This window comes from Spermophilus citellus (assembly GCF_964194105.1).
Source record: "Spermophilus citellus genome assembly, chromosome: 5".
NCBI lineage: Eukaryota > Metazoa > Chordata > Mammalia > Rodentia > Sciuridae > Spermophilus > Spermophilus citellus.
Window position 1 is genome coordinate 166,531,684 of NC_138186.1, and position 21,176 is coordinate 166,552,859.

The 21,176-nt window shown below is 38.6% G+C and overlaps 1 protein-coding gene across 2 annotated transcripts in view; it reads left to right on the forward strand.

Moving 5' to 3' along the window:
• The first annotated feature begins 767 nt into the window (after positions 1 to 767).
• The window catches only part of WTAP (WT1 associated protein), a 32,115-nt gene continuing 11,706 nt past the window's right edge, over positions 768 to 21,176 (forward strand). Inside the window, exons 1-5 of one of the 2 annotated variants that reach the window (XM_081296679.1) lie at positions 768 to 1,865; positions 10,707 to 10,744; positions 13,768 to 13,823; positions 16,824 to 16,882; positions 18,147 to 18,274. In XM_081296679.1, coding sequence (XP_081152805.1) covers positions 10,715 to 10,744; positions 13,768 to 13,823; positions 16,824 to 16,882; positions 18,147 to 18,274 — 273 coding nt within the window. In that variant the 5' untranslated portion in view covers positions 768 to 1,865; positions 10,707 to 10,714. Of the gene's footprint in view, positions 1,866 to 1,997; positions 2,106 to 10,706; positions 10,745 to 13,767; positions 13,824 to 16,823; positions 16,883 to 18,146; positions 18,275 to 21,176 lie in introns of those variants that run through there. The other variant, XM_081296680.1, reaches the window with a different exon arrangement.

Sequence of the window (21,176 nt, forward strand, 5' to 3'; positions counted from 1 at the left end):
TTGTACATAGTAACATTAAAATACTTGTGTTGTCCTATGATAGACATGATTGCAAAACCACAGCAACAATATTACTGTTAATTATAAATCATTTGAGTGAAACAAAAGATTACTTTGTACTTCTTTTTCATCATTAGGATATGTCCCTCCATACTACCATTGTGCCAATTTAAACGCTCCAGGGAATAAGTCTTTCCTCTATGTATCTCAGGTAAGTTACTGATTTGTCTTAGTGTTAAGTTCATTTGTTTCAGTTTGCTTTCAACTTTGAGGTTTACGTGGTTTCCTTTTTTATTTACCTTTTCGAGATGTATAACAAAATTCAAGAACTCAAGTAAGCTTTGCTTCTAGTTCTATCCCCTGCTTTTCCCCACCACCTACTTTAGGTAATGATTTTTATTGTTTCTAGGATATCTTTCCAATCCCTTCTACCCAAGTATTTCTGCACCTTGCTTCATTCACTTAATATAACCTGGGACTCATTCCAAATCAACATCTAACTGTTTCCTATTTTATGGCTGCACTGTATTTCATTGCATGGAGATACCATAGCTAAACAGTTCCCTATTACTGGACATCAGAATTATTTCCAAACTTTTGCTTTCTCTGTCACTGCAAATTAACCTTGTGTCCATGTTGCCATTTGTGGAAGTGTAACTTCAAAACAAAGTCAGGATTTGAATAAGAATTAGAAGGTATGGGGTAAATGCACATGTAATTTTGGTACTCCACAAGGCTTGCATAATTTTTCCATTTCACCATGAAACGATTTTAATGTGTATTTCCATTACATCCTTTTATGTTTAAGGACATCGCCCCCCCTTTCTTCTGATAGTCATCTATTTTGTGTCCTTTCCCACTTTCCTCTTCCTTTGGTTTTTGAACTCTTTTCGGCTTTCAAAGAGTTTCTGTGATGTAAATTGCAAATATTTCTCCATACTGGCAGATTATATCCTTTGACCATCTGGAGGATGCTTAATCTTATCCTTATTTAAAAAATCACTCCGGGGCACCTTCCTTGGGGATGAATACTTCAGGTACAGTCGGTTAAGCAGACCAATGCTGAGGATTCCCTGGCCCCTCTAGAAAGCGGTAGGGCTTCGCTTTACAGGTAGCACCGTGGTTCCTGCTCAGCGGCCAGGCGGCGCTCACGGTCTGGCGCAAGGGAGCGCATGGAGGTAGGTTCTTTTTATCAGGTTCTTTAAAGCCTCCCAGGACTCGCCGTCTCCTTTCCGAGTTTACAGGGTGTCCCCGGAGGGACCGTCACGTCCTGCCTCCACTAGGGAGCAAACAATAGCGCCTGGCTTTCGCCTCCAGAGATATCCAGGCGAGACGGACCGAAGGCCAGGAGGCTGCCGTGGCGGCGAGGAGAGGGCGCAGTCCCCGGGTGCCTCGGAGTCTGCCCGCCCACGCCGGGTTCCCGCGGCTGCACCTGGTCCGCCGCGCGGAAGCATCGCCTTTCATAACACGCGTAAAGAGCGGCCAATCACGCGCCGCCTTCGCCAGATCCCTCCGCTCGAGGCCGCGCCGCAGTCGCAGGTGGTCCCGGCGAGCGCGTCCAGCGGCGGCCGCCGTCCCGTGATGCCACGCGGCTGACCTCCGACCTCGGCGGCCCGCCCCGCGCTCCGGCCGCTTCCCTCCCCGCCCCCGCGGAGCTAGCTGAGCCCCGGCGGCCGCGGGGTGCGCGCCGCACTCCGGGAAGGGCCGGGGCGTGGCGCGGGGGTGCAGCTGCTCCATTAGGGCTCGAGGCCCCGCTCGGGCCAGGCGGACGGCCGGCCTCTCTCGTCTTTTCCGTCCCTTCGGGGCCGGCCGCGGGCTTGCGGGCGGGCGGGCGGCTGCGGCCGCGGCCAGGAGGCGACTCCTTGGTGAGAGACCCGGGCGATGCTGGCGGGAGGCTGCGGCGGCGGCGCGTTCGGGCCGGCGGCGGGGCGGGGCGGGGCGGAGCGGGGCCGGCGGCGGGGCGGGGCCGGCGGCGGGGCCGGGTTTCCTCCCTCAGCGCCATTTTGTGGCAGCGAGACCCGCAAATAAAGGGGAGCGCCGGGGCTGCGGCGGCGCGGCCTCGGCCCTTGTGACTGGCGGCGCCCGCGCGGCCGCGGCCTGGAGAGGTAGGTGCGGGCGGGCGGCGTAGCGGCCGCGGGGCCCCGGGACGGCGGCGCGGCCGCCCCGAGCCGGGAAGCGGGGCACAGGGCCCGCGGGGCGCCTCGGGCCCGCCGCGCCGGCCTCGGGTTGCGGAGGCCGCGGTGCGCGGTACCGGCGGCCGGGAGATCGCGGGCCGCGCCGTGCCCTCCCCGTCGCCCCCTCCGCTCGCTCGGCGGGACTTGCAAGGGCTGCACCGCACTGGCGGGGCGGCCGGGTTCCGCGCCGCGCGCCGGCTTGTCACTGCGGCCGCCTGCCCCGCGGACTCCCTCCCTGAGCGAGGGCGCGCCCGTGAGGGGCCGGCGGCCTGACAGCGCGGGAGGTGGTCGTGCACCTCGCTCGCGTCCCGGTCCCTGCGGGGCTGCTGTTGGGCGGTGTTCAGGCCGCTCCCCGTAAGTCAGTGCCCTCGGCGGAAAAGCCCCAGCTCCGGTTCTGTAGAAGAAGAAAGTCAGTCCATTTGCTGGATCTCGGAGGATCATTAAAGTCTTCACTGGTTGTCAGATATAAAACGGTTCTTTCGCCCGGTGGGAAAGTACTTGGTCGAGCACCCCGGAGGCGTGAGTTGTCTGCCGCTTCGCCTAGCTTTTCATTAGCGATTTCCGTTGCCTTGGAAGAGCAGTGGAAGTCACAGATCTGTCATCACCATTTTACCCGTTTTTTTTTTTTTAATTTAAAAAATTTGACCCTTAAGTTCTCCAGGATAGGTAAACATGTAGACATTTAAAATCCCATTTAAAAAAATGTGGGGACGTATTTTCAAGATTGCTAAATTTTACTTATATTTTAATTCATCCAGTAGTATATGATTAGGCAAATTGGGGAAAGATTGCAGTTCATCAGTTAGCGTTGCGATGTGGTTGAGGTTAACTTCCTGAAGGGTTAATTAAGATAGGTGTGTTTTAAGAATGCTTTTAGATCTTCCCAATCTTAATCGGATGGCTAAGAGGATCAGTACTTGCACACACCTTTCAGTGCCAAAGGAAACTACCAAATTTTCTGCATCCTAAAGCATGAACTGTAGTAGATATGGAAATAAAAGTTGTAACAATTATGTTTGTACAGTACATTACAACTTTGAAGGTCTCTTGTGTCTTGAATGTATGTAGTATAGAATAGCCTTGAAAATATTGTTTAAGTAGCAATCTTGATAATTACTGTATAATGCAGTTGTATTTGAATCTTGCTCTTTGGAAGTTTATGTAGGTGAGTCCTTTATCAAAACAAGACTTAGATAGCTTTTTGATTTTATTCTTCTCATTTTTTAAAATTACTCCCACTTTCCTGCCAGTAAATAATTTTTATTTCTTGCAATTGCTAAGCATGGAGAAAACTTTTTAAAATATTTCTATGCTAGTATAATCCATTAGGTAATATTAGAGTGTTCCATCAGACTAGAATTCAGTATTATAAATGTTTTTTGCCTTTTTTTTGGTAGATGGACACAATACCTTCATTTTATTTATTTTTATGTGGTGCTAAAGATTGAACTCAGTGCCTCATACTTAGGCAAGCACTCTGCCATTGAGCTACCACCACAGCCTTGTTCTTCTTCGATTTGGGGGATATATTTTATGGGATTTACTTTCATTTACTGAATGCTTGTTGAAGTTTTCTTTTATGTTCATGTTCATGTTTTATTTATAAATCCTTGTACGTATAGCATTTTTATGGTACTGAGAGCATTGAGATTTGCAGCATTTGTGAGGCAGAAGAAGTTGGTGTCTTCTTTTATGCTGTTTTGGAACTATACCCCATAGAGCTAAGTGATTTGCTCAAGACACACACATGACTGATTGATAGAATAAGGAAGTTAGGAATTCCTGGCTTTCTGCTGCATTGCTAAAGCTACTACTATATCAGATGGTTGATTGCTTGCAACCAATTATGGTTTGTTTCAGTGATTTACATGCTTTTTCTAACTAAAGGTACATAGACTAGTGTTTGCTGCTGTACAGAGAGAACTGAGTTTCCTGCCTTAGGATCTAATGCTAAGAGCCAGGAAACTGTGGGGTTTGGCATACTAGGCACCCCACTAACCAAAACTGAGCTCCCCATCCCATGCTGTTTCTCTGTGTGAAGGTTTCAAGAATAAAGGTTGGTTGTGACATAAATTTGAGATATTACCTCTAAAGTATCTACATAAATAGCCTTTATAGATAGTTTTAAAATCAGTCATCTTAGACTTTTAAAAGGTAGCCAGATTGGCTATTTTGCTTTTCATTCTCTACCCCAGCTAAGCTTAATGGTTATTGAGGATGGGGGAGTGGGCCGTGTATCCATCTTCATTAGTTACCAACTTTTGAAAGGCACTGAATTTAGGGTCCACGCCCCCAATTTAATAGCTGATTTAATCTGAGCAAATCACCTAATGACTCAGTCATTTCCATCCTGGAAAATGGGGACTGACTTTTGAGTTTGAAGAGTTGTGATTATTAAATAAGTCTGACTCATAAGTACTGAGTGTATATTCTTCAAGATTCAGGATTCAACTCTGACTCCAAATGGTGTTTCAGTCATTCCATTTTTCTTATGGGAGAATAGTTTGTTCTTAGAACTTTGTATAATCTTTTGTCTTTATGTATCTAGAATTGACTTTAGATGGTTATTGTGCTAGTTAGTCTAAAAAACTTCAGGAATAATAAATTTGTTAGCATACTCATACATTGTGAATGTTAACATTTAAGGATCATTTTCTGTTTTGACTGAATAGTTGAACATTGTAGATATTTAAAATTTTAAAATTTTTTGTAATTCACCTTTTGTTAGAGTGTGCATTTAAATCCATCTATGTGGTATATCGTGAACTCTTGAGGAAAGATTTTTTTTTTTTTTTTAAAGAGAGTGAGAGAGGAGGGAGGGAGGGAGGGAGGGAGAGAGAGAGAGAGAGAGAGAGAGAGAGAGAAAAAAAAATTTTAATATTTATTTTTTAGTTCTCGGCAGACACAACATCTTTGTTGGTATGTGGTGCTGAGGATCGAACCTGGGCCGCATGCATGCCAGGCAAGCACGCTATGGCTTGAGCCACATCCCCAGCCCAAGATTGACTTTTCATCAACTAAAGTTAAGGGAATATTTTCTTGCAAATGCTGAGGCTCTAAATTTCCCGAATCAGATTACCTTATACACAAGGAATAACCTGTGATTCTAAGAGTTGATTTATGAAGAATGTTTATATGAAACAGATATTTATCCCTGACTTCTATGGCAAATTTAAGATTAAATAAGATTATTTTTTTGGTGCTGAGGATTGAACCCAGAGCCTTGTGCATGCAAGGCAAGCACTCTACCAACTGAGCTATATCCCCAGCCCTAAGATATTTTTATAAAGAAAAATTTGGATAGCATTCAATTCTAAAATCTGCCCAACATAAACTTTTTATGGTGTTTTTTTGTTTGTACTGGAGTTGAACCCAGGGGCACTTTTACCACTGAGCTATATCCCCAGCCCATTGTATTTTTATATTTATAGATATATTTCTTTTTAGTTGTAGATGGATACAATATCTTTATTTTCATGTGGTGCTGAGGTTCTTTTTTTTTTTTTTTTTTAAAGTTTTCCTAATTTATTTATTTTTTAACGAGAGAGTGAGGGGGGGGGGACAGAGAGAGAGAATTTTAATATTTGATTTATTTTTTCTTAGTTCTCGGCGGACACTACATCTTTGTTGGTATGTGGTGCTGAGGATTGAACCGGGGCCGCTCGCATGCCAGGCGAGCAAGCTACCGCTTGAGCCACATCCCCAGCCCGGTGCTGAGGTTCTAACCCAGTGCCTCACCCATGCTAGGCAAGTGCTCTACCTCTGAGCCACAACCCCAGCCCCTTATTTTGTATTTTGAGATAGGATTTTACCAAGTTGTCCAGGCTGACCTTGAATTTGAGATTCTCCTGCTTCAGCCTCCTGAATTGCTGGCATTATAGGCTGGTGCTTCTGTATCCAGCCTAACATCAGATTTTTTTTTAAGAGAAATGAACATAAACCAACATTAGATATTTAAATAATTGGGTTTTTAAGAATTCTGAAAATTTGAAATCATCAAGATTAATTCTGTGAAAGAAACAGGAAGGCCATTTTTGGGGGGAGGAAGGTTACTAAGGATTTAACCCAGGAGTACTTTACTATTCAGCTACATTTTCCAGCCCTTTTTTATTTTGAGACAGGGTCTCACTAAGTTGCTTAAGGTCTTGCTAGGTAACTGAGGCTGGCCTTGAATTTGCAGTCCTCCTTTATCAGCCTCCAGAGTTGCTGGGATTTCAGGTATGTACCACCACAGCCAGCCCAGGAAGGCTTTTTGATTGTTCTTGTCCACTTGTGAATGATCTCTTCAGGTTTTTCAACAAACACTGAATGGGAGTCTTGTGGTTTCTTGTGGGGGGCCATGCTTGTAATCTTTTTTGAGATAAGGAGCTAAGGCTTAGAGGTTCTATTCCTTTTTTGTTTGTTTTCCAAGTTTAATGTCCTTTCCTAGAAAACCAGGGTTATCCGAGTTTCCTTCATATGTTTTCTAGTCAGTCATTTATTTATATGTTGTAGTACCAGGTATTGAACCCAGGGCAGTTTCCTACTGACATACCTAATTAACACTTCCTAGGGAAAGTGTTGGGTTGTAGGGGTATATAATAAAGTTTAAACTAGAATTTATATGGAATAACATTCATGATACTTAAGGATTTTTTGTTTTTATTTTTTGGTATCAGGGATTGAACCCAGGGGCACTTAACCACTGAGCCGCATTCCCAGCCATCTTTTTATATTTTATTTAGAGAAAGGGTTTCACAGAATTGCTTAGGGTTTTGCTAAGTTTCTGGGGCTGGCTTTGAACTTTCTATCCTCTTGCCTCAGCCTTTCCAACTGCTGGGATTACAGGTGTGCGTCACTATGCCTGCTGATACTTAAGTTTTATAACCAAAATCCTACATACCAAGTTGGTAAGGTGCCTGGTAACTAGATAACAGGTAGGCTACCTAGTCTTAGTAATAAATTTAGCTGTTTTTATTTTTTATTTTTATTTTTTAAAGAGAGAGGGGGAGAATTTTTAATATTTATTTTTTAGTTTTTTCGTCGGACACAACACCCCTGTTTGCACGTGGTGCTGAGGATCGAAACCAGGCCACATGTATGCCAGGCGAGCGCGCTACCGCTTGAGCCACATCCCCAGCCCAATTTAGCTGTTTTTAAACTTTTTTCATATAATTCTGCTACAGTACTTATTATATTAAGGTCTGTTTTATCAGTTGCAAAATTTTATGTAATGATCACCAGCACCACTTAAAAAAAAATGTAATGGTCTGATCATCTTGGTTAATTCTGGAAGATAATTAGTTTGGCTTATTTAAATAAGTTCACCTTTATGATTTTACTACTAACAGAAGCATATTCATTTGTTTATACTTTCAAGTAACATACTTTAGTGCCCGGTAGGCAATAGGACATCAGTGAATGAAACAATTCTGCCATTATAGAGCATATTATAATTTCAGGAAATAGGAGGTAAGCATAACAAATGTCAGGTTGCAATAAAAATTATGAAGAAAAATGAAGGTTAATAGAAGGGGGATACCAAAAACTGGGTATGTAGTAGTTTGAGTGAGATGGGAAGCCTTTAGATTTTTGGGTTTTGCTACTCTACCTTCCACCCCTGCATTCCAAAATGGGAATTGTTCCAAGGGCCTTGTGAATGCTAAGCTCTTAGGAGCTGTACCACTGAACCACCCCCTACCCTACCTCTTTTTCTTTTATTATATAAAGTACTGGGGATCCAGCCTAGGACCTTGTGCAAGGTAGGCAAGTCCTCAAATACTGAGCTATATCCCCAACCCTTTTTAAATTTTGAGACAGAAGTCTTACTAAGTTGCCCAGGATGGCCTCAAACTTGTGATCCTCTTTCCTCGGCCTCCTGGATTGCTGGGATCATAGGTGTGCGATAGCTCACCCAGTCTGAATTAAACATATTTAGTGTGTGTCTATGTGTCACTATTCTGGTTAAATCTTAAAGGCTTCCCATCAACTTCTGCAATGTAGGAGACCCTGAAAGGCTGGGTGCAGTGGTGCACATCTTCAATCCTACCTGCTTAGGAGGTTGAGGCAGGAGGATCGAAAGTTCAAGCAAGCAAATAAATAAATAAATAAATAAATAAATAAGCACAGTTCAAGACCAGCTAAATAAATAAATATGTACAGTTCAAATTGTTAAAATTGTGGGTGATTTTTTTTTTTTAATTAAAGAGGTTCTTTACATTTACTTACTATATTTTTCTGTGAACAAATGTAAAATTACAAGGAGGTGCCAGGCTTGATTTCTGTTATAAGATTTTGTAGTCTAGTGGAGGGAAGATATAATCATGCAAAAATAGAAGCAGTTAGATCTTTGTGCAGATAAACATAGTGAGGGTTTCCTCAATGATTGGAATGAGTGATTGCTATCAGATTAGGATAGTCACTAAGCAACTTTCTGTAACTATAGCATAGTTTATAAACTGTGCAACAAAGGCTGTAAAGTTGGTAGTGATGCTTTAAAGAAAAAATAAAATAGTATATATTATGGAAATATGGTCATGACTACATAGGAGAGAAAAACTTGATTAAAGAAAAAAACCAAAATGTAGAACCAGGCAAGAAGGTATGTACCTATAGTCTCTTGAAAGTTTGTGCCCACCCCCCTTCTGGTACAGGGGATCCAATCCAATGCCTCGCTGATTCTAGGTAAGCACTCTACAACTGAGTTACACCCCAAACCACATATGAAGATTTCTAAAGAGAAGAATGAAAGTAGTAATTTATGATATGGTCAGTGTATGATTTTCTTCCCCTCAAACATCGATCTCTGAAAAACAGGGTTTAATGATGATATGATTAGAATATCTTGACTATATGTAGAGTTGGGATTTTGTGTATAAATAGTACTAGAAAATAATCTTGAGGAATCCCAAATATTCACTAAGAAATGAAATACCGTTTTAAAAAATTCACCTAAACATAATTTTTTAAATTACATCTCTAGTATTTTAGAGTTATACTAAATGTGAGTAAGTAATTTAAACTGGATAAAAATATTTTAAAATTTAAGAGAACAGTCATGAACCTGCTGTTACAAATAATACCTAGGAATAACAAAATTAGCTTGTCTTCTGATTAAATTCGAATATTAGGAAGTAGAAGAAGTGTTTGCAATATAAGAGCTAATTAGTTGGTATAAATTATATTTCAAACTCAATTAAGATGTTTGTTAACAAACGGTACAGGAACCCAAACTGATTCAATATTTTATGCTTATAGAATTCATATGAACATTTTATTGGGTTAATTATTCTATCACATATACCTTTTTTCCAGCCTTGTATTTCCTTCCTTCCTTCCTTCCTCCTTCCTTCCTTCCTTCCTTCCTTCATTTTTAATGTGGTGCTGAGAATCGAACCTAGTGCCTCATATGTGTGAGATAGGCACTCTACCACTGAGCTGCAGCCTCAGCCCTCAGCCTTGTATTTTAAGACATTATTTAAAGTATGTCTGTTATACATTTCTTTCTCTCCTTCCCCCTTCAGTTTCTTTTTTTTAGTTTTTGAATTGGTGTTTAACAAGTAATGACTGCTATTGGCCTCATTCTAAAAGACAGCATTATACAGTGGATCTGCAGTTAAATTCATTATTTATCTTTAAGGCAGCATGGTTAAGTGAATTTTGTATAAATATATTTGAAGAGCTATTTTTCAAACATTTGTGGAATTAGTGTAAAAATGATTTCATTAGGTATAAACATGTATTTCAAAACACATACATAGAAAGATAGCAGGTGTATGTGACACTGGAAAGTAGTGAATCGTAATATTATAATAGATTCTACCTTGCTATACAACATAATTCTGTAAAAGGAAAGGCTTGGAAACTGATTACTACCTACCCTTCTCTATTCCTTCAGCAACATGTGTAGGTGACTGCCTGTGGTCAGCGTCTGATTTGAGCAGTTACCACTTCTGCTTTCACTGGAGGTTGGGGTGGGGGAATTGTTAAGATCGAAGTGCAAAGTTGTATTTCTCTTGATCCTTTTTCTCTCTCTTTTTTTTAAGAACATTTATTTTTATTTTTTATTTTTTTTAAGAGAGAGAGAGAATTTTTTAATATTTATTTTTTAGTTATCGGCGGATACAACATCTTTGTATGTGGTACTGAGGATCGAACCCGGGCTGCACACATGCCAGGCGAGCGCGCTACCACTTGAGCCACATCTCCAGCCCATTGATCCTTTTTCTCAACATCAAAAGGATTCATTCCTTTGTTATAGGGAATTATTAAAAATTAACCAATAACCATGATAATGGAGACAACAATGGAACTCATTAACAAGGAGCAAATTTGGTGTAGGGTATACAGGGATTCTAATATCTTTCCACTTTTTTTATAAATTAAAACTGTTCTAAAATAAAAGGTTTACTTAAATTAAAAAAGGTAATGATTTAACCAAAACTTAGTTTACTAATAAATTGCTTTGAAAGAGTATTTTTTGTTCTACTTTAATTGGAAGATAATCGATTGAACCTCTTTACCCCAACTTTTAATTTTTTAAAAATTTTTTAGGATTCAAGATGACCAACGAAGAACCTCTTCCAAAAAAGGTATGTTTTCTCAGCAGTATTTTTTTAAATTTTTATTTTAGTTGTAGATGAACACCATATCTTTTTATTTATTCATTAATGTGATGCTGAGGATTGAACCCAGTACCTTAGGCATGAGGTGGTGAGTGCCCTACTACTGAGCCACAACCCCAGCCCTCTCAGCAGTTTGTAAGCACTTATTTTTTAATAGTAGAGTTTAAAGGACTCTTCTGTATTGTTTGCTTATTTTTTTACTCCTTTTCCTTTATAACAATAATAGCATCTGGGCCATAGGGGGATGCAGTGTGCTAGCTAATTGTATCTTACATATACTCTATATTTAGACTATTTGTAGCTTTTGAAAAACATTTATCTTGATAAAATTTCCATCTTTCTCTTTCACTATATGTATTTGTATGTATCGTACTTAATAAATAATGTATAATAAGTAAATGTATCTGAAAAAGCTATTTTTGAAATACAGATTATTCTGGGGCACACAATTAGTATAGAAATATTTTCATTGGGTATGTACTTAATAAGTAATCACTGCTATTGGCCTTCATTGTAAAAGTCTGCATTATATAGTGGTTCTCCACTTGAATTCATTATTTATCTTTAATGCAAAATGGTTAAGTTACACACATACACAATGCCAATTAAAAAAAGATTACTTTTCAAGTTCCCATATTGTTCCTTTTTCCTAATTTAAATCCCCATTATCAGAATTAAAAATTACTTCTATATATTTTTTAAGATTATAGCTAGCCATTCCCTCTGAAGTTGTTTTTTAACTTGAATTTTTCCCTGTTTTCTATCCCTACCTTAACTGATTTTAGACACTATTGCCTATAGTCTGTATACATACGTACACAATGAGTGTTACAAAAGAGTAACATAATTTCTAGGAGAAATTTAGGATTCAGTTAGTAAAGTAGGGTATTTGCTTAATAAATAGTTAATATTTTAGTGCACAACTTAGATAATGTGTCATAGCAATTTCTATCCTAAGTTTTAGAATCACATTATTCACAAAATGAATAAAGAATTATATTGTTTTACTTTTTTTGTGGGGGGAGGTAGTGGGGATTGAACTCAGGGGCGCTCAACCACTCAGACATATCCCCAGCCCTTTTTTGTATTTTATTTAGAGACAGGTTCTCACAGAGCTACTTAGCACCTTGCTGTTGTTGAGGCTGGCTTCGAACTCCTCCTGTCTTAGCATGAGGAGCACTGGATGTTTGTTTTAATTTCTTTGGGATACATAATGTTACTCCTTTGTAGCCATATGCACCCCTTCCCTCCAGCTCTAACACCACCACCCCCAACTCCTAATTTGCTTTCCCTTCCTGTGTTACATAAAGGAAATCTTGCAGTATATAATTTGATTATTTTTTCACTCAGCATAATTTTCTTAGGATTTATTCAAGTTGTTTTATTTATCAGTGGTTTATTTGTTTATTCCTAAATGGTATTCCATAGAGTGGATGTATCAATAGTTTAACAAACATCTACCTTTTAAAAAACACTTGGGTAATTTCCAGTTTGGGGCTTTATTTATTTTTTTCTTTTTTGGTAGTTGTAGATGGACAGAATGCTTTCATTTTATTTGTTTTTATTTTTATGTGGTGCTGAGGATTGAACCCAGTGCGTCACACATGTCAGGCAAGCGCTCTGCCACTGAGCTCCAACCCCAGCCCCAGCCCATTTTGGGGCTATTTTAAAGCTGCCATGAATATTTGTTTTAATTTCTTTGGGATACATGCTTAAGAATGCAACTGCTGGGTTACATGGCACATTGTGTTTAGTTTTTGTCGTCTTTGTTTTTGTTTTTGTGTTTTTAGTTTTAAAAAGAACTGTGTGGTACAACCGTGCATGCCTGTAATACCAGCTACTCAGGAGGCTAATATAAGAGAATCCCAAGTTCAAGGTCATCCTGGGCAGTTTAGAAGGATCATATCTCAAAATGAAAATTAAAAAGAGTATTTACCTATCAAATGTGAGGCCCTGGTTTTGATTCTAGTACCACATGAATAAAGAAACAAACAGAACCAGCTATTTTTCATGGTGGGCATTACCATTTTGCTTGCTTTTTTTTTTTGCACCAGGGATTAAACCCATGGGCATTTCAACCACTGAACCACATCCCCAACCCATTTTTTATTTTTTATTTTGAGATAGGGCCTTGCTAAGTTTCTGTGGCTGACTTTGAACTTGCTGTCCTCTTGCCTCAGCCCTCCCAGCTGCTGTGATTACGGGTGTACCCCACTGTACGTGGCCCATTTTTTCTTCTCACCAGCAATGTATGAAAGTTCAATTTCTCCAAATCTTCACCAGCAATTGTTACCACTTTTTTTAAAAGCCATTTTAATCAATGTGTAGTGATTCCTCATTGGAATTTTAATTTGCATTTCTGTAATGATGATGCATATTAAGATTCCAAATAGTGCTGGGCCCAGTGGCCCCAATATATTTTTTAAAAAATAAATGACAGTGGAATGCATTACAATTCATATTACATCTATACAGCACAATTTTTCATATCTCTGGTTTTTATAAAGTATGTTCACACCAATTCGTGTTTTCATACATGTACTTTGATAATGATGACTATCACATTCCACCATCATTGCTAACCCCCTGCCCCCTCCCTTCCCCTTCTACCCCTCTGGCAGTGGCCCAATCTTTAATCCTTGTTACTTGAGTATCTGAAGCAGTAAGATTGCAAGTTCAAGGCCACCCTCAGTAACTTAACAAGTCCCTATGTACTTTAGCAAGACCCTGTCTCAAATATAAAGGGCTGGGGATGAGGCTTGGTGGTAAAGCACTATTGGGTTCAATCCCCAGTAACCCCACCCCCCCCAAAAAAGATACCAGATGGTTTGCCTTTTTAAAACTACTGTACTTTTGAAAATATAATAATAACTATTTAGCATTATAAGTCTTGATGTTTTATAGGTCTCATTATAGAGCTCCTTTTGGGAATAACTTTGTGTATTTTCAGGAAGAGCAGCACTCAGTTCATTTTTTAATTCTCTTTATAGGTTCGACTGAGTGAAACAGACTTCAAAGTTATGGCAAGAGACGAGTTAATTCTAAGGTAAAGTGTTTTTTAAATCCTTTCTTTAGAATGTTGTATTTTTATTCTATACTGTTATGTTTATCCTTATGGCAAATATTATTTTGTTTTTAAAGTTAACATGTCCTTAAGTCATTTGATGTCTTTTTGAACATATTTACTTTGGTGTGTTTCTTCATTACATAAGGACTGAGAAACACAACACTTTATTTACAACATTAGCTTGGGTAACTTATAGACAAACATAGATAACATAGATTTTGATTTCTTTCTTTCTTTCTTTTTTTTGGTAGAGGTAAAATGTTCAGAGTTTGTTACTTGGGAGGCATTTGTACTTAATGTGTATAACTTGCTGTAAGGAAAGACCGGGCTCTGATTTTCAGTATAACAAATTAAAAACTTATTTTGATATATTTTTCTTACTGTATATTGAAAAAGTTGTTCTAAACAATGACATTCAGTTATGGGAGGAATGCATGATTTACTAATGTTGGGAAGTTACTCTTCCTTCTAGGGTTGACCTTGACCAATTCATTTATCTTAATGTCCAAAGGGGTTGGATTAAATTGTTTTGAAGCTCACTTCCAGTTCTGAATTTCTGTGTTTTTTTTTTTTTTTGGTACTGGAGATTGAACCCAGGGCCTTGTGCATGCGTGGCAAGCAATCTACCAACTGAGCTATATCCCTAGCCCACCTTATAAAAGTTTTACCAAAGGAGATTATCAAGTCCCATATTATAGTATTTAAATATAAGGAATCAAAGAATAGGATATTTTATGTTTTATAACTTAAGTATATTCTTTATGTAAAATTATTAACCATGGTTATTAAATTAAATACTTAAAAAGTTAATATTTTTCAGGGCAACTACTGGAAAATCATTGAACTCTGCTTTCCCTAGAAATTTCAAGGATTTTTTATTTGAAGGAAGCAAGCCTAACAGCTTGAAAGCAGGGAAGAGAAAAGATGTTTTATATGTTAAGGAGCCGGATGATAAGCTTCATCTGTCTACCTTTTGAAAGATTCTTTCCAATAGTCTGATAATTTCCTACTTTCATTTGTATTAAACTATTCTATTGTGGACTTTAAACTTTATCTTTTGCTATGTAGTCTCAGGTATTAAGACAGTTTTCTATTGAATACGTTTATCACTCTTGTCCTCTTTTGCTGAGAAAGACACCTGCTTGGGATATGATGTATCATATGTTCTCTTTTGTATTTCTGACAGGACTTCCTTGTTTATCCCTTCTTAGGTAATTTCCCTAGACTGCAATCCACTTTTTTTTTTTTTTTTTTTTTGGTACTAAGGATTGAACTGGGGGGGGCACTCAACCACTGAGCCACATCCCCAGCCCTATTTTGTATTTTATTTAGAGACAGGATCTCTCTGAGTTGCTTAGCACCTCGCCAAATTTCTGAGGCTAGTTTTGAACTCGTGGTCCTCCTGTCTTGGCCTCCCAAGCCGCTAGGATTGCAGGCATGTACCATTACACCTGGCTGTTTTTTTTTGTTTGTTTGTTTTAGTGCTGAAGATCAAGCCTGGGGCCTTGCACATATAGTAGGCAAGTGCTCTATCACTGAGCTGTACCCTCATCACTGCCCCCACCTTTTTTTTTTTTTTTTTTTTTTGGAGATTGGTTCTCCAGGCTGGCCTTGAACTTGTAGTCCTCCTGAGTAGCTGGGATGACCTGGGATATTCTAATATTTTTTTTTACTCTTGTCCAGGTTTGCTTTGAACTTTTAGGCTCTAGTGATCCTCCTGCCTCAGCCTTTCTGAGTAGCTAGGATTATAGGTGTACAGTACTGTATCTGGCATGTAGTCTTTTTCTTGATTTAATTATAGGAGGAAAAAACATGATAATCTTGCTGGGTGTGGTGGCACACACCTATAATGAGAAGCTGAAGTAAGATGTTTTGAAGTTAAAATAAAATTTTGGCCAGGTGTGGTAGTGCATGCCTGTAATCCCAGCAATTATAACTAAACTGTCTTTGGAAGATTAGGATGAATGAAAAATTCACAATTATACATTAATGAGGTAGCAATGGTATGTGGTGACATACAGTAGTCTGTGATTTCCGTTTTAATATGTATGGTTTTGCTTGAACATTTATATTTTTTAGTTCCTCTGAAATAGTCCCATGTATCCCCACCACCCCCTTTGATACTGGGGATCAATCTCAGGGCCTAACACATAATAGGCAAGTATTCTACCACTCAGCTACATTCCCAGTCCTTTTAAAATTTTATTTTAAGGCAGGGTCTTGCTGGTTGCTCAATCTAGTCTTAAACTGGTGATTCTCCTGCTTCAGCCTTCCAAGTAGTACTGCAAAAAGTTTGAGAAAGATCTTTATTGTTTATCTCCAGTAGTCACTAAGAGCTGCTACTGATCTATATATATATTGAGGACAAAGGAGTTACAACAAGAAAGAAAGGCTGCCTCACCCTGGTAACATGGCATTTGTATTACTTGACAAAGAACTAGAAGAAAGACGTTTGAAGGTTCTTGGTACAGAGGCATGGTAAATGTTTAGAGAGATGGAAATGCTGATTGCCCTGATTTAATCATTACATGTTGTACGCATGTATAAAATTATTGCAATGTACCCTGTGAATGTCTGTCCAATTATTATGTCAGTTTAAAAAGTAGGAAAAAATTAATACTTTGAGACAGTGACATGGTATTTTCACAAAAGAACATTTTACATGCCTTATGTTTTAAATGGAAAGTAGTATGGCGTTTTTCATAGACCTTCTGTAATTTACGCATCATCCTATGTATCAGTGATACCAAATGAATCCGGGATGTGATCTCTCCCAGAAGAGTATATTTAGGGAGTTTCCAGCAGAGAACACTTTTCTTTGTTTCCTTTTACCTGTCTTCTGTAAATATCTAGAATTGTATATCTCACAATTAAAAACCATCCAGCAGAATTCTCAGTATTATGGATATGATTTTCTAGAATATTTAATAAAACCAATTTCAAAATAATAACTAATATGTTGGATTAATTTTCTACTAGATGGAAACAATATGAAGCTTACGTTCAAGCTTTGGAGGGCAAGTACACAGATCTTAACTGTAAGTTTGAATTTTAGCTTTCTAAAGATTATGTGAATAGTCACCTCATTTTAGATTGTTATTACAAAGGATAATTCATTTTACTAAAGCAAATGTAATTTCTACTCAAGCATTTTATTGTGAGAATTGTCCAGGCACTCTGTTGAATGCTGGGAAATGTAATGATCTCTTGTGGAATTTCCAGTCTTTGCGGCCGACAGACATGTAGTAATCATATAATGGCATTAGTGTTTTTAGTAAAATTAAGTGCTGGTTTCTGAGAGAGTATATATTATGATAACTCAACACCTACTTGAAACTTTACCTGATATGTACCTCCTCCTACATAGGAGTTTGAATTGAACCATGAATTATTAGTCTAGAGGGAGCTGTGTTGAAGCAACCATTATGAGAACTTAAATTGTAATGTTAGGATATAGCTAGATATTTATAGATTCTTTTCAAGGTCTGCTAAAAGTAATATCAACAAATTTAATAATTTTCAATCATTTTAGTCTCACTTTTCACTGAGTAACATTTGTGAGTGTAAAAACCAATGTAGTTTTCCAAGTCTAGAAAGCTTAATATCCTGATGTTTTAATAATTATGTAACTGTATTATTCATAGAAGTTAGGAATATAATGAATTATTATGTTTTGGTACCAGGGATTGAACCCAGGGGCACTTAACCACTGAGCCACATCCCCACCCTTTTTTTATACTTTGATACAAGGTCTTGCTGAATTGCTTAGGCTTCACTAAATTGCTGAGGAGCTGGCTTTGAACTCTGTAGCTGCTGGGATTACAGGCGTGTGCTACTACACCTGGCATGAAAATTTAAAGTACTATTTGTCCATGCAGTTATTGGCAATTTTTTATATTGAATTGGTTAGAAAATACCAGTTGGCATTTTTGTGGATATTATATACAATAAACAAATTCAAATAATGCCGTTTCCTGTTTTGGTTTCATTGTGGTGTGACAGGTTCTCACTTAGTTGCTGAGGCTGGCCTTGAACTTGCCATAATTCTGCCTCAGCCCCCTAAGTCACTGGGACTATAAACTCATAACTCAGTGTAGTAGATAGTTGTGGAACATAATATCATTACTTCCTAAAAAGAGTTCTCATAAGCAAGAACAAATATCCTTGTTTTAAAAATAGGAGGAAAACTATACTTGATTGACCCTGTATTTTATTAATCTTGACAGAGATCATTGAAACTTTCTTTTGGTTTATCTTGAAATTATATTCATAATGTTTTGTAATTTTTTTTCTTTTAATCAGCAAATGACGTAACTGGTTTAAGGGAGTCTGAAGAGAAACTAAAGCAACAGCAGCAGGAGTCTGCACGCAGGGAAAACATCCTTGTAATGCGACTAGCAACGAAGGAACAAGAGATGCAAGAGTGTACTGTAAGTATTTCACATTGTGTAAGCCTTTAGTTGAGGAATTGGATTTTAATTCAGATTATTATGTGTTAATTTTAAATACAGTGGTAAATATGAATGCCTATTATTTATTTTTAAAATTTTTTAGTTGTAAATGGACACAATACCTTTATTTTATGTATTTTTATGTGGTGCTGAGGATTAAAGCTAGTGCCTCAAATGTGCTAGGCAAGTGCTCATAAAGAGTGTCTCATCATTAGAATTTAAATTTTCATCTGTGGCCAAGAAGGCATTCTCTTTTCATGTTTTATGAGAATTAGTATATATGACTTACAGATATATTCTCAATCTGAGGGTGTAATTAATTAAAAAAAACCTCTTTTTGTTTATTGCCTAATTTCTACTGTCTAGGCAAGGCATCTGATTCCTTTATCTTCTACTCTTGACCCTTTGCAAAGAACTATTTATTCTAGCATCAGCAACTTCTGTGTCTCCTTTTTAATTGTTAGAGCATAAATTTGTGCTGTTTGACATGTCTACATAGATCTGAAATCTAGTGTTATGTTTAATTGTCTGTCTTTGATAACTTAGATTCAGTGTGAGATTATCTTTGACAGTCCTAGCCATTTCTTTTTTTAAGTGTGTGAATATATAAGAAAGACAAATTTTATTTAAAGATCAGAGGCAACACTATCATTGTGAGCCAGAGGGATTATAGGCATGAGCTATTGCACTTGGCTTGTTTCTAGTTTCAAAATCACAAATGCTTCTTCAACTCTTATTTGATCAGTCTATGAAAATCTTCTAATGTATAAGGCATTATTTTGGTCACATGGATATACTAAAAGTATATAGTGTGTGTATGTGCATGTATGTATATATAGTATAAAATACATTCCTATTTTTGCTTTCTTATAGAGGGCCCAGTAATGATTCTTTCATTTCCTGCTCAGAGAGCATCTGCATTTCTTCAAAAGCCTTATTCTTTTTTCCTTCATTTCATAGCATAAGATCTGCACACATATTCATTTTCTCTCTCTCTTTCTCTCTCTTTTTTTGTAGTACTGGGGATTAAATCCAGGGCTCTCTACCACTGAGCTACATGTCCCCAACTCTTTGACTGTTTTTTTAGGGGAGAGAGGGCGGGTTGGTGATGCTAGGGATTGAACCTATGGCCTCATACATCCTAGGCAAGTGCTTTACCCTTGAACCACATCCCCTTCCCCCTGCACTTCCTTTTTATTTTTATTTATTTATTCATTTAAAAAAATTTTTTTTTTTTTAATATTTATTTTCCATTTCTCGGCGGACACAACATCGTTGTTTGTATGTGGTGCTGAGGATCGAACCTGGGCCGCATACATGCCAGGCGAGCGCGCTACCGCTTGAGCCACATCCCCAGCCCCTCCTTTTTATTTTTTGAGTCAGAGATTTACCAAGTTGCTCAGTCTGGCCTCAAATTTTTGATCCTCCTGCCTCAGCCTCCTACATTGCAGGGATTATATGCAAACACCACCATACCTGGCTACTTTTTCGCTTCTTTCTTCACTGAGGAAAAGAGTAGGGGCTGGGGTTGTGGCTCAGTGGTAGAGCACTTGCTAGCATGTGTGAGACACTGGGTTTGATGCGAAGCACCACATAAAAATAAATAAATAAAGGTATTGGGTTCATAAAAAAATATTAAAAAAGGAAAGAACAAAGAGTAGACTTTGTGACCCCCCCCCCTTTTCACCACTTTTCATCCTCTCAGTTTAGTTTCTGTCCTACCACTGCTACTTTTTTTCTCCATGAGCAGTAACGAATGTCTTAACAAATACCCTTCAGAGTGCTACTACCTGGGAGAGAATAAATGGATGGTGTAATGTCTTATGTCATTTCAGTGTCTTTTAAGTTCTTTCTCTCCTCCTGATTTCTACTCTTTACATCATAGTTCGGGTACTTCTTACTAGTTGCCTAGACATTAAGTATTATTGACTCATGTCTGAGTCTCCAGCTTTTCTACATACATACACATATAATGGCAGTTATGATCATTATCATGCTTGGTTGAATCCTGGTGGACAATATGCCATGACCCTTGTAGTTGTTTTTGTTTATTTTTTTTTTTTTCTAGTCATAGATGAACAGAATGCCTTTATTTCACCTGTTCAATTTTATGTGGTGCTGAGGATCGAACTCAGTGCCTCACACATGCTAGGCAAGTGCTGTGCCATTGAGCTACAGCCCCAGCACCCCTTTACTTTTTCAGTCTAGATTTTAAGATTATTTCAAGTAGAACCTAACTTTTTCATAGCTCTGCCTTGCATAGTACAGCCGGTTCCTTCAGTTATTATATACAGAGAGCAGGAGCAAAGCCCCAAGGAAAGTTGGGGTTTCAGCTGAGGGTGAAAAGAAAGGATGAGGATCTGGGATCCTGCATATTGTTCTCGGTAAGAGGGAGCCACTGAAGAATTTTGAAGCAGGAAAATTGTGTGGTTGATCAGATTGGTATTTTGAGTTGATCATTCTGGCTCACATATTTAAGATAGATTTGAGAATGGCCTTACAACAAGAAAACCAGTTGGTAGTTCTTAAGTAGTCCAAAGAAGAGGGAGGCGTCCAAATGAGATAATAAAGCCGCTTGTGATAGGGAGTGGGAGGACAGGATAGATGTTTTTGAGGCACAATCAGCACAGCTTGTTCAGCTGGATGTTGTTGGGGAAACAACAAGGACGTTTATGGGAGGAATCACAGCTGGATCTCAGGTTTGTCTTTTGTGTAACTGTAAGAAATGATGCTACTAGGACAGAGCCTATAAAAAAAAACATGAAATTTAAAGATGCAAAATATTGTGTTAGGAAATAAAGAGCAAAATATAGTGTTAGGAAAACTGAGGAAATGCAATCCCATCCCATCCCTATAGTGGTAAAGAAATTGATTAATAGTC